This window comes from Enhydra lutris, unplaced genomic scaffold (genome assembly GCF_002288905.1).
Source record: "Enhydra lutris kenyoni isolate GAN:26980312 unplaced genomic scaffold, ASM228890v2 scaffoldscaffold96, whole genome shotgun sequence".
NCBI classification, from domain to species: Eukaryota; Metazoa; Chordata; class Mammalia; order Carnivora; family Mustelidae; genus Enhydra; species Enhydra lutris.
Window position 1 is genome coordinate 4,735,775 of NW_019154180.1, and position 14,089 is coordinate 4,749,863.

The 14,089-nt window shown below is 36.7% G+C and overlaps 1 protein-coding gene across 1 annotated transcript in view; it reads left to right on the forward strand.

The window, feature by feature from the left end:
* LOC111139153 (vesicle associated membrane protein 7) overlaps positions 1-14,089 on the forward strand; it is a 48,707-nt gene that overhangs the window by 12,340 nt on the left and 22,278 nt on the right. Inside the window, exons 3-5 of the mRNA XM_022491310.1 lie at positions 2,932-2,989; positions 4,996-5,133; positions 7,802-7,892. Coding sequence (XP_022347018.1) covers positions 2,932-2,989; positions 4,996-5,133; positions 7,802-7,892 — 287 coding nt within the window. The remainder of the gene's footprint in view (positions 1-2,931; positions 2,990-4,995; positions 5,134-7,801; positions 7,893-14,089) is intronic.

The following is a 14,089-nucleotide window of genomic DNA, read 5'->3' on the forward strand; positions in this document are numbered from 1 at the left end:
AGTAAAGGTGCGGTTCTAGTACAAGAAGGCAACCCTAACCCTAACCCTGATCCAGTCCTGCCCAGTATCCTCTGGAGTGAGGCGCCATCACCCAGTTTTTCCTTTTAACCTTCTGCCTTGGTTTCTTTCCTATAACCATATTTCATCATCTTGATTAAAAATATCTCTTATTATTGTACACTGAAAGAAAATGTCCATTTTACTGTAAGTCAACCATTTCCCTCTTGAAATCCAGTCTTCCTCTTGATGCTTCTTTCTTCTTTAACAACATCACCAGCCATTCAGTTGGCTAACCCTAACACTGAAGAATCATATTTGACTTCCTCTCCAAATCTTTGCCATTGTCCTGCAAGAAATTTTTCAATCCATTCCCTTTCCTCTGTCCCCACTTGTCATAGTGTTCAGTTTAGGCCTTCATTGGTTTTCATTTTTAATAGCCTCCTCCTAACTTGCTTTTCAGCTTCTAGTTGCTCCCTCCTTAAATCTGTATTTTACATTTCTATGATTAAACTTTCTTGCTTAAAACCCATTGCTTTTAGAGTAAAGCCCAAACTCTACCTTCATAATTTTGTCCCTTCCTGACCTTTCTACACTTACCTGTATAGGAGTCCTTGCCATTCTCTGACCTAGCTCTATTATTTCAAGCTTTGTTATGTATTTTTTTCATGCTTTTGGACTGTCTCTCCCCTCCCAGCCCCCTGGTAAGCTTTTGCTCATTTTACAGGTCCCAAATGAGATACTGTCTTCATTATTATTTAATCCTTCTAAAAGGGTAATTCTGATCACATCCCTTTTCTTTAGCAGTTACTCTGTGCAGTCTGGGTAAAGTTTTTTTTTTTTAATTTAATTTAATTTTTTATTTCAATGTTCCAAGATTCATTGTTTATGCACCACATCCAGTGCTCCATGCAGTCCGGGCCCTCCTTAATACCCACCACCAGGTTCCCCCAACCCTCCACCCCCTCCCCTCTAAAACCCTCAGTTTGTATTTCAGAGTCCACAGTCTCTCATGGTTTGTCTCCCCCTCCAATTTCCCTCAACTCACACGGTAAAGTTTCTTAATGACTCCAGAGACTTTTCAATATCTGCCCCTGCTTCCTTCTCTGGCCCCCTATCTCACTACTTTAGCTTTCAGTTTTGGTCTCCAGCCTTGCTTAGCTATTTGCATTTCAATGCTGGGTTCTTTCTCTTTTCCTATTCTTTGCAGTAGCCATTACCTTTTACTTGAATATGTTTATCTTTTTAAAAATCTGACTTTGCCTTTCTGAGGTTAGATATTTCATTTTCTAGAAAGCCTGAACTCCAAGGCCAGGCCAGGTGCCCTCTTTTTGCTCATCTCCATAGCATCCTTTGTTTATTCATACTGTAGCACTTACCACACCGTATTATAACTGCAAACCTTACCTTTTGTCTCTGTCACCCGACTGTAGACTCTTTGGTGGCGGGACCATGCCTTGTGACTTTTTGTGGTCTTTGTACCAAGTTACTCCCTAGGGTACAAATTTTCTGGAGAAAATGATGACTTCCATTTTGGACACTGTATTTAAGTTGTCTATTGTATGTCCAGTTCAATGTGTCTAATAGACAGTAGTGTATGTAGGCCTGGAGCTCAGGAAGTAGGTCAGATCTAGATTTGGGAATCATCATCATAATTGTGGTAGCTGATAAAAACAACAGGACATGACAACGGATGCCACCATCCAGGGACTGTTTGTGAGAAGAGCAGGTAGCTGGGGATGTTGGAAAACATCAATACAGAGGGAAAGAGACTGCCACATAAACCAGGCAAGCCTGGTGTTGGGAAAGCCAGTGGAGAGAAAACACTTTTCAGAAGGAAGTGGTCAACAGTATCATGTTTCAGAGAGAACCACTGGATATGGTGATACAGAAGTTATTGATGGAATTGACATGAACAGTTCTAGAGTAGTGGAGGAAGACATTTTGCCCGAGTTCCCATACCTCCTTATAATTCATATCAAGCCTTTATATGAACATTAAAAGTATAATTCAGCAGTACTCCTATCTCTCCAGTTGCCCAAGGTAGAAATCTGGGAGGCAAAATTGAATTATCCCTCTGCTTCATTTCTAGTAGCCAGTTAATCAGGTCCTGTTCTGTTTCTTCTTCTATTTCACACTCTAATCATGTGAGCTCATTTGACTGTACTAAACCCATTATGTGCTTTTTTTTAATCTCCAGGCCTTTGTGCTTGTTGGTTTTACCCTCTGGAAGATTCTTTATCTGCTCTTTACCTTGCCATCTCTCACTTATTCTTCAGGTCTTGACTCAGGCATCACTTGCTCCAGGATGTCTTTCCCATTACCCTTTGCTAAACTCTGTTAGGTGTCTCCTTTATGTTGCCAGAGCACCATATGGCCTTTTACTCCTCCTCCTCTTTTACCATGCTGCTTGGTAATTCCCTGCACTGTGATCTTTGTGAAGGCAGGGACTGATGGTTTTGCTTACTTGTATCCTCAGCACCCAACCCAGTAACTGGCTCAAAGTAGATGCCATACAAATGCTAGTCTCGAGTGTTTGGTAGAAAAAGTGATTCCTCTGAGATCTTAAAAGAAGGCAAGGAAGACATATGGCTCATTGGAAGTTAATCTTAATTACATGTCCCTCCTAAGATGTCATCTCTTGTAGAGGCCCTAAGAGTCCAGTTATGCTTTTGCAGCTACCATTTTAATGGGTAATGTGCATACTGTTGTGCTACTTAGGGTAGAGACTTTCTTTTAATGTCTTATATATTCTTACCAGTTTGACTTGAGAGAAACAGGTGTATAGGGGAGGAGGAGAGGGAGAATAGATAGTATCTGTAAATGATATGGTCACATTGGTAGTACTAAATTTGCTTATACATAGATAGAAGATGGAAATGAAAGAGATATTGCTTAATAACCACAGTAAGTTTTATATCTTTTATCCTACAGTTATTTGTTTCATTACATCTGCCAAGACAGGATTGTATATCTTTGTATCACTGATGATGTAAGTAACTTGAAGACATGTTGCTATTTATGTGTACTGTTAATAAAGTCAGTTCTTAATTATCTTTAGTAGGTAAAGTTGATGTGATTATAACTGTCCATAGCTAGAAATTTTTTCTGTACTTTGCATTTATCATATGGAGCAGCAAATGACAAGAAGAGTTGATGTCTGGGTATATGCAGATCAGCTCAGTTTCGGTAGAGAGTTTTAGCTTAACCTCTTGCAATTTCTGCATTTCTCCTATTGTGTAGTGAGAATTGGTCATAATCATGACCCTTTGGTATCAAATCCTCTCAAAATTTATTTATCTGAAATATTAAATAGGTTATTTTATTCAGTACTGAATTTTAAAATTTAAATTCAATTAGCCAACATGTAGTACATCATTAGTTTTTGATAGAATGTTCAATGATTTGTTAGTTTTATATAATACCCAGTGCTCATGTTAATAGTGAATTTAATGTATATAAGTCTTTGGAAAAGAAAATCATGATACGTCATGATCAAATTTCTAAACCTGTAGTTCACATTGGTAAGTTGTTTTTTGAGTATTTGTGGATTCTAGGTTCTAGACCAAAATGCTCTGTAACTTAACAGTGCCATTAAGGTCATTTTGTCTGCTGTCCTTAGTGTCAGCTTCCTCCTAGTACATTCCCCTATGGTCGCATGGAACCACATGCTTTCTTATTTGTGTCCGGAGAAGAGGAACTGTGTCTTTTCAAATCTCTTATTGTAAGAATGAGGAAAGTTCTCAGAAGCACGTGGTCCTCTCCCCCTCCTTCAAAGTGAACTTTTCATGTCTTATTGGCTAGGACTAGGTTACATACTTATTTCTAAATTGAGCAATGGCAAGAGGCATGGAATTGACATGATTACTGTAGGTCAGGTTTTTAACCTATATTGAGTCACAGACCCCTTCGACACTCATGGACCTCTCCCAGGATGTTTTGAAATGTATGAAATACATGATTATAAACAAAACCAGTTATATTGAAGTATAGTATTCAGAGTATTTTAAAAATTGGTACAGTGATATATATGCTTTTTTATGAATTACATTAAGTGACAAGATCTAGTCATAGGTCTGAGAACTAATAATTTTGAAGTGAAGAGTATAAATGATATTTTGAGATACCTGTAACTGATGGTATGTGAAAAAAAGATTTCTATTGGTGACAGTCATAAGTACTGTTTGGTACTATTCTGGTTTGTTACCTACACTCGATTTAAAACTTCAGTTAAAACTTAATGTGATTTTTCTTCTACTCAAGTACATGGACCCCTTGAATTTGGACCACTGACCCCAGTGTAAGAACCCTTAGGTTAGACTAATCATCTTGGGTGAAGTGGAGATGAGTATCAACCATAGAGATCATCACAATGATTTTTATCCCTAGTTTCACAGTGTTTTCTAAAATTATTTTAAAAATCCAGCTATATCTGAAATAACTGATGTGAAAAGGCTTGGAATAGATAAGAAATATAACTAAATTTGGGTTCATTAGAGTTGAGTTTTCTATTTCTTGACTGGGACCAGACAAGAGTACTTCACTTAATCTTTTCAAGCATACCATCAATATTCAAAAAACTCAATTCAAAGTATGTATCAGTAGTGTTATCTTTGTGTGTGAAAGACCGTACCATTATTATGGATTTATTAAGCATCTTCTTATATTGGGCCTTCTCACAGGTCCTGTGAAAGATATGGAGGAAGTAAAACCCAACTCTTACTCTTCAACCCAACTAACCTAGATACTGTTATCTTTAGTTGGCAGTAGTCAAATAAATATATTTGGATTGGACTCTCAGTTCTTTCTTTTATTAGTTGTTTGACCTTTGGCAAGTTACCTTTTAAGAGCCTTTGTTCTCTTATTGTAAAATGAGGTCAGTGCTAGTTCTTCCTCATGGAATCATTGCTCAGTAAGTGTTAGCTATTCTTATGGTTGTTGTTAATCATATCATCTTGGTTTACTTTCTGATTGAACTCTGTGTTGGTCTCTTTTCAGGATTTTGAACGTTCTCGAGCATTTAATTTTCTGAATGAGATAAAGAAGAGGTTCCAGACTACATATGGTTCAAGAGCACAGACAGCACTCCCATATGCCATGAATAGCGAGTTCTCAAGTGTCTTGGCTGCACAGTTGGTAAGGTCTTTTTCAGAATATAGTATTTTGATTCATACCTTCTTTATGACCTCCAGGCACTTTGAATAGAGGGGACCCTGACCTGCAAATATATTTTTCTGATTGTGCTGTTAAATGGCAACATAATAAAACTTCCCAGATAGAAAAAATTTAAATAATCAGTGATACTATCTATGTAGTGTTTAAAGTATCTAGGAATGGGGGAAGACATTAAAGATCATCTACTTTAGCTACCCATCTAATGCATAAATCCATTCAGTATGCCAAATGGCCTCTTAACTGGTACATTAACCTTCTGTCCTCCCATGAGGCACCTGTAGTTTTTATTTTTGTTTTTTGTTTTTTGTTTTTGTTTTTGTTTTTTGTTTTTTGTTTTTTTTTTGAGTGAGAGAGAGTATGCATGTGGCAGGGGAAGGAAAGGGGGAATGGGGGGAGGGACAGAGAGAGACTCTCAAGTAGGCTCCACACTGAGCATGGAGCTCAATGCAGGGCTCAGTCTCACAACCGTGAGTTCAAGACCTGAGCTGGAAATCAAGAGTCAGATGCCTAACGACTGAACCACCCTGGCACCCCAAGGCAACTGTAATTTTTCAACAGCTTAACTTAGTCATTTGAAAGTCTGCTCATCTGTATGAATACCAAACCGTCAGCTCAGTGAAGTTCTGCATATGTATACACCAGTGAAATACCACCCTTTTCAAAATACATCTCCATGACCCTGAAAGTTCCTGATGTCCCTTTGCAGTCATTCGCCTCCCCAACACTCTGCCCCAGGCAACCACTGCTCTGTCTCTTTTCTGTCACTATGAATTAGTTTTGTCTTTTCTAGAATTTCCTATAAGTTGGAGTATGCATTACATACTCTTTTGCGTCCTGCATGCTCTGTGTAAGACTTTTGACACTCATTCATGTTATGTAAATCAGTAGTTCCCTTTTTTGCTAAGTAGTTTTGTATGCATGTACCACAATTTGTAATAAATTATCAGACTTTTTTCCAAATCGGTTGTGCCATTTATATTCCCACCAGCAGTTCTAGTGTTTCTGCATTCTTGCCAACGCTTGCTATGGTCTATCTTTTTAATTTTAGTCATCCTAGTGGGTGTGTAGTGATATCTCATTGTGGTTTTAATTTGCATTTCCCTGATGACTAATGATGTTGAGAACTTTAAAAATGCTTCCCTTTTAGCCATGAAACTATTTGAGTGCAAAGAGACATATGTTCTATCTATGATTGTATTGTGAATGAGAAAAAAAGAATTATTGTAATTGAATGCTTTACTTTTCACTTCTTCATGTGTTCTTTTTAATACTTTTTGAGTGTTACACTTCTTTTTTTAAAAGATTTTATTTATTTATTTGAGAGAGAGAGAGCACGAGAAGTGGAGGGTCAGAGGGAGAAGGAGACTCCCCGCTGAGCAGGGAGCCCCATGTGGGACTCAATCCCAGGACACCAGGATCATGACTTGAGCCGAAGGCAGATGCTTAAACGACTGAGCCACCCAGGTGCCCTGAGTGTTATACTTCTAAATATGCATTCTTCTGGGGATGAAGTTCCTTTAAATAGTTATGTCTTTATTCAGTCAGTTCATTTGTTTTATACTTCTCACTAGAAAACATTCATATATGTGAAACTGTAAAACATCACCAACCAAAGGGCGCCTGGGTGGCTGAGTTGGTTAAGTGTCTGCATTTAGCTCAGGTCATGATCCTAGAGTCCTGGGATTGAACCCCGCATCAGGCTTCCTGCTCTGTGGGGAGTCTGCTTCTCCCTCTTCCTCTTCTCCTCCCTTTTACTCATGTGTGTACTCTCTCTCTCTCTCAAATAAATAAATGAAATCTTTAAAAGAAAAACCAAAACAAAACATCACCAACCAAAAATATACCAATATATAGTCAAAGGTAAAGGGTGAGCTGGCAGCAAAACTCTCATCTTAACCAGATTATCGTTGGCTCCATATGTATGTGTGACCCTCTGAATAAATCTGTGCCAGGATTGTCATCCACAGATGGAGATAATAATAAGAGCATCTTCATCATGGAGTTTTTGGGTCGATTAAATAATGTTCTCTCTTTGAAGCATTTAGCACGGTGAGGTGACTAGAATATTATATATTAGGGACTTGATGGATACCTATGGATAATAGTTTCAAAATATGTACTGTTAGCAATGTCTTAGATTTCTAGGTCCTATTAGAACCCAATGAAAATAGGATGCCTGCTCTGATCCCGACAGTTAGAAGAATAGATGCTCAGAAGGTGGGGCAGCGTCTCCTCATCATACCCAAGAAGTGGGGAACAATTTAGTGTGCTCTTCCCTGTCTTGTTCTCCCTGCCCCAACTATGGTCTTTACTCCTTTCTTGTCTGAGCACAGATTATATGAACCTGTACTTCTGCCCCAAGAGTCTCAAGTATATATATGTATTGATATATTATACTTATTTTATTTAAAATAAGGTGATACTTTTATACTATAACACTTACATGGTAACATTTTTTTATGCTGCCTATATTTTTCCCTAGGCCTGATAACAATTTTTAAGTGAAATGGAATGTATCTTTTGTATCAGTATAGGCATAATTTAATAGCATTCCTTACTGTCATTCCTCTTCTTTTTGTTTTTCTATTGTAAATAATGTCTGGGTAAGTTAAATCTTGTTTTCTTATAGAAGCATCACTCTGAGAATAAGGGCATAGACAAAGTGGTGGAGACTCAAGCCCAAGTGGATGAACTGAAAGGAATCATGGTCAGAAACATAGGTATGTTTCATGGCATAGTCCACATGCAAAAATGATAATAGATTACTTGATTGGGGTCACATTATTCAAGAAAGGCTGAAATAGTACTTCCTGAATCTTACTTTTGAAAACTGTCAGCTAAGATACGGATATTACCTATCCATGATACTGACTCCTGTATGAATTTTTTTTTCTTAGTACTTATGACTGTTTTTCATTCTAATTTGTTAGTTGGCTTACCAAGAATAATTTCCGAGACTCTTGCAACAGTTCAGCAATTGAGAATAAAGTAGTTTTGGCTGGAGGTACTTAAATAGCTGATGTTATCAGTAGGTACTTAAAGTATAACTTTTTGACTTCCTCAGAAAGTTTGTAGCACTTGATTGAGAGAAAGAATTGGTCCAAAAAAACTCTTGTACTCTTCAAATAATGAACTATGATATAAATTGTGTCAGCCTATGTTTTGTCAAGCTCTTTAGCACATTAAAATAATCCAGAGAAATGTATCATTTATTTTTTAATTGACTATGCAATTGTATTTAGATTTAGGATGATGCTAGTTTTTTAAAAACACTGGTTCTCAAAAATGTAGTCCCTGGGCCAGCAGCATCAGCATCCCTTGGGAACTTATTAGAAATGCAAGTTTTTGGGACCCACCCCAGAGCTATTGAAACAGAAACTCTGTGAGTGGGACCCAGCAATCTGTGTTTTCACAAGCCCTCCAGAGGATTCGAATGCATATTGAAGTTTGAGAACCACTCTTTCTAAGGGGAATATCTCAGACAATAACTCGTATAAAATTGAATGAAAATTATTATATTGTTGTTTTGTAAGATATTTAACTGAGACATTGTCAAATTTCATAAATGTCATTTTACTTATAATCTTGGATTTACTATTTGAATCACTGGTACATTTATTATTAGCATAGGTACAAGCTGTAAAGATATTTAAGAAAAAAATACTCTTGATCCCAGCATCCTAAAGATTCATTTCCATTTTTTCTTTTAAGATACACACACACACACACACACACACACGCACGCACACATATACACACACATATATAAAATAATAGCTTATATTCAGTTTTGTTGAGGCAATATAATACAGTGACCAAGATTTGGAGTCATATTTGCCTGAGTTTGAATCCTGATTTCACTTCCAGCCTGCTGGTAGTCCTTGGTCAATCCTCTAACTTCTTTGAGCTTTGTTTCCTAATCTGCAAAAAGGAGATGGTAGAACCCAAGGTCACCAGGATAAAGGAGATAATGTATGTAAAGCATCTTGTACAGTGCCTAGCACATACTAAGAGCTGAATTATTGTTAGCACTCATTAATCTTTTTGCTCATACAGTATTTCATTGGGTTATATTATAGGTTAGAATCGTCCTTATTTTGGACACTTCGGTTCTTAAGAGCAATGTTACTCTGCATATTGTTTTATAACCAAAGAGCTTGCGCCGGCATGTAAGTCAGTGCTGTGCTTCCTTCACTGAGAACATCTTGTTATGAATATGTCAGTTGGACTGAACTGTGTGCTTAGGGACTTGGTTGAAGCATTAGCAAACACTCGTTAGGTAGCACTGATTTAGAGGTTTGTGTTATAATAGCAGTACTGCTATAAATGATTTTGTGCCTATTTTTCTTATTTTCTTGAGATTAAGTCCCAGGAATGAGATTAATAATCAAAAGGGAGAAACATTTTTAAAAAATTTTTATTTTCATTCCAGTTAGTTAACATATAGTGTAATACTAGTTTCAGGTGTACAGTAGAGTGATTCAGCAGTTCCATACTGCACCTAGTGCTCACCACAAGTGTCCTCCTTCATCCCCACCACCTATGTAACAGTCTCCCACCAAACCTCCCCTCTGGTAACCATCACTGAGTTCTCTATAGTTAAGAGTCTGTTTCTTCATTTACCTCTCTGTTTTTTTTTCCATTTGTTCATTTGTTTTGTTTCTTAAATTTCCCATACAAGTGAAATCATATGGCAGTTTCCCTTCTCTGACTTATTTTGCTTAGCATTGTAATCTCTAGCTGTAACCACATCATTGTAAATGGCAACATTTCATTCTTTTTGATGGCTGAGTAATATTCCATTGTGTGTGTACGTGTGTGTGTGTGTGTGTGTGTGTGTGTGTGTGTGTGTGTGTGTATACATATACCCCCTCTTCTACATCCATTCATCAGTTGATGGACATTTGGGCTCTTTCCATAGTTTGGCTATAGTAGTTAATGCTGCTATAAACATTGGTGTTTATAGCATGTCTCCTGTCAAATCCGTATTTTTGTATTCTTCAGGTAAATACCTAGTAGTACAATTACTGGATCATAAGGTAGTTCTATGTTTAACTTTTTGAGGAACCTCCATACTGTTTTCCAGAGTGGCTGCACCAACTTGCATTCCCACCAACAGTGTAAGAGGGTTCCCCTTTCTCCACATCCTCTCCAACACATATTGTTTCCTGTGTTGTTAATTTTAGCCATTATAACTGGTGTGAGGTGGTATATCTTTGTAGTTTTGATTTGTATTTCCCTAATAATCAGTGATGTTGAGCATAAAAGGGAGAAACATGCAGTTCTTGATATGTTTGTCTCTTAGCTATTTGAAGTAATTTCCTCTCATTGGTTTTAGTTTTAATTGTATGTCTAGATGCAGACTAGAGAATCAGCTGAATAAACTAATATTTCTTTTCTGTTTTTGTTACCAAATTTATTTATTTCACCCAAAAGTGAATCAGCCAACTACTGTATTTTTATTGCAAATGCATGAAGCTCCCAGAAAATGAAACTTCTAAGTCAACTTCTTTTAAATGATTTATTTTTACAATTACTGAGATAATCAAATTAAAATGTAGCAAAAGCATTTCTAATCATCTCTCTTTGATTTTTAACAGGTTGATTTTTTAAATAACTTTATTGAGATAAAGTCATAGACCATACAATTCACCTATTTGAAGTATACTATCCAGTGATTTTTAATATATTCAGAGTTGTGCAACCAGTTTGGGAAATATTGCCAAGTTCAATAATATTAAACTTCTGATTCATGAATGAGATGTTTTTTCATTTATTTAGGTCTTCTTTGATTTTTTTCAATGATGTTTTGTAGCTTTTGGCATACAGATCTTACATGCCAAAGACTGCTTGACCAAGTGTTGGACCATCTCCTCTGAGCCCTCTATTTGACTAGGCCTGATTCTTGGGCTGTGTCCCAGGTCTACCTGAGCCAGTCTTAAGTTAATCCCCTACCCTTGATATCTGATCACCCTTGATAGCTGATCAGGTTCCTCATCCTCTACCTTTGATGAATACGTCCTTGGCTTGCCTTTAGGAAGATTATTTTAGGGTAGGTTAGGCCTAAGATAAATAAAAGGATAGAACCTTACCCTTGACTTTTTCCTCAGTAATTTTTCATCTACTGACTACCCCTTTACTCTGTTTGTTGGCTAGTAAATCCCCCTTTGTTCTTGTTTTTTTATTTATTGAGATACAATTTGCATAAACATCATGTGAGTTTAAGGTGTACAACATGTTGATACATTTATATATTGCAATATGATTACCACTTTAGCTTTTAGCTAATACCACTATCATATCATATAAATTGTCATTTCTTTTTTTGTGGTGAGAACATTTAAGATCTAGTCTATTAGCAGTATTGAAGTATATAATACAGTATTTTTCAGTATAATTGGTGCTGTACACTGGATCTCCAGAATTTATTCATCTTCTAGTTGCAATTTTGTACCCTTTAACAACACTTCCCCAGTTTGTCCATCTCCCAGCAACTGGTAACCACCATTCTGGTCTCTGTTGCTACAAATTTGGCAGTTTTAGATTCTTATATTACTTATAAGTAATATATAATACATGTCTTTCTCTGTCTGGCTTATAGCACTAAGCATAGTGCCCTCAGGATCCATCTGTGTTGTCACAAATGACAGGGTATCATTCTTTTTTGTGACTCAGTAATATTCTGTTGCATGTATATATACTTCATCTTTTTAGCCATTTATCCATTGATGGACACTTAGGTTGTTTTTGTATCTTGGCTATTGTGAATAATGCTACATTAAGCATGGGCATGCAGATGTCTTTTCAGTATCCTGTTTTCATTTCCTTAGGGTATATACCCAGAAGTAGAATTGCTAGATCATATTGTAGTTGTATTTTTAATTTTTAAAAAACATTTTATTTACTTATTTGACAGGGCACGCACAAGCAGGGGGAGCAGCAGAGGGAGAGGGAGAAGCAGGCTCCCCGCTGAACAGGGAACCTGATGCGGGGCTCAATCCCAGGACCCTGGGATCATGATCTGAGCGGAAAGTAGCCACTTCACCAACGGAGCTACCCAGACACCCCGTATTTTTAATTTTTTGAGGAACCTTTATACTATTTTCCGTAGTGGCTGAACCAATTTATATTCCCACCAACAGTGCATAAGGGTTTCCTTCTCTCCACATCCTCACCAACACTTGTGATTTCTTGTCTTCTTGATGATAGCTATTCAAACAGGTGTGATATCCACAGTATCTCATTGTGGCTTTGATTTGCCTGTCCCTGAAGATTAGTGATGTTGAGCATCTTTTCATGTGTCTGTTGGCCATCCGGATATCTTCTTTGGAAAAGTGTCTATTCAGTTTCTTTGACCATTTTTAATAGTGTGTCTGTGTTTTTTTTGTTAACTGAGTTGTATGGATTCCTTATTTTAGATATTAACCCCTTATCTAGTATATGGTTTATAAATATTTTCTTCCATTCTGTAGATTACCTTTTCATTTTGTTGGTTGTTTATTTTGTTGGCCAGAAGCTTTTTAGTTTGATGTAGTTCCACTTGTTGAGTTTTGCTTGAAGACGAGTGTCAAAAACCTTCTTCTGTGTGTTTTCTTCTAGGAATTTAATAGTTTTAGTCTTGGAATTTAAGTCTTTAATCCATTTCAAGTTATTTTTTGGGAGGTGTTCTAAGGAATCCAGTTTTAGTTTTCTGCATGTGGTATCCAGTTTTCTCAGCACTATTTGTTGAAGAGACTGTCTTTTCCCTAGTGAGTATTCTTGGCTCTCTTGTGACATCTTAGTCAATGGTATATGTGGGAGTTTGTTTCTGCGATCTCTGTTCTGTTGCACTGGTTCATGTGTCTTTGTTTATTTAGGCCAGTACCATACTGTTTTAATTACTACAGCTTTATAGTATAGTTTGAAATCAGGAACTGTGATTCCTCTGGCTTTGTTCTTTCTCAGAATTGCTTTATCAGTTTGGGGTCTTCTGTGGTTTCATAGAAATTTTAGGATTGTTTTTTCTATTTCTGTGAAAATGCCATTGGAATTTTGAAAGACAGTGCATTGAATCTGTAGATGGATTTGGGTAGTATGGCCATTTTAACAATATTAGTTCTTCTGATCCATGAATATGGGATATTTATATTTGTTGTGTCTTTAATTTCTTCCATCAATGTCTTGAAGTCTTAGTTGCAGAGATCTTTTACCTTGGTTAAATTTATTCATAAGTATTTTGTTACTTTTGATGGTATTATGATTGGGATAGTTTTCATTATTACTTTTTTGGATATTTTTATTGTTAGTATATAGAAATTCAACTGATTTCTATATGTTGATTTTATGTCCTACAAATTCATTACCTTCGTTGATGAGTTCAACAATTTTATGGTTGAGTCTAGGATTTTCTGTATATACTATCATATCTGCAAATGATGCCAGTTTTAGTTTTCCTTTTCTATTGCGATGCCTTTTTTTTTTTAAAGATTTTATTTATTTGTCAGAGAGACACAGTGAGAGAGGGAAAATAAGCATGTGGAGTGGGAGAGGGAGAAGCAGGCTTCCTACTGAGTAGGGAGCCTGATGCAAGGCTTGATCCCAGGACCCTGGGATCATGACCTGAGCTGAAGGCAGATGCTTAACAACTGAGCCACCCATGCGCCCCTATCTTGATGCCTTTTATTTAATTGTCTTGCTGGATTGCTCTACATAGGACTTCCACTACTTTATGAATAACAGTGGTGAGAGTGGGCACCTTTGTCTTGTTCCTGATCTTAGAGGAAAAACTTTTAATATTTTACCATTGAATATGATGTTACATTTGGGTTTGTCATATGTGACCTTTATTATGCTGAAATATGTCCTTCTATACTCAATTTATTGAAGGTTTTTATTGTGAAATGATACGTTTTGTAAAATGTTTTTCTGCCTCTGTTGA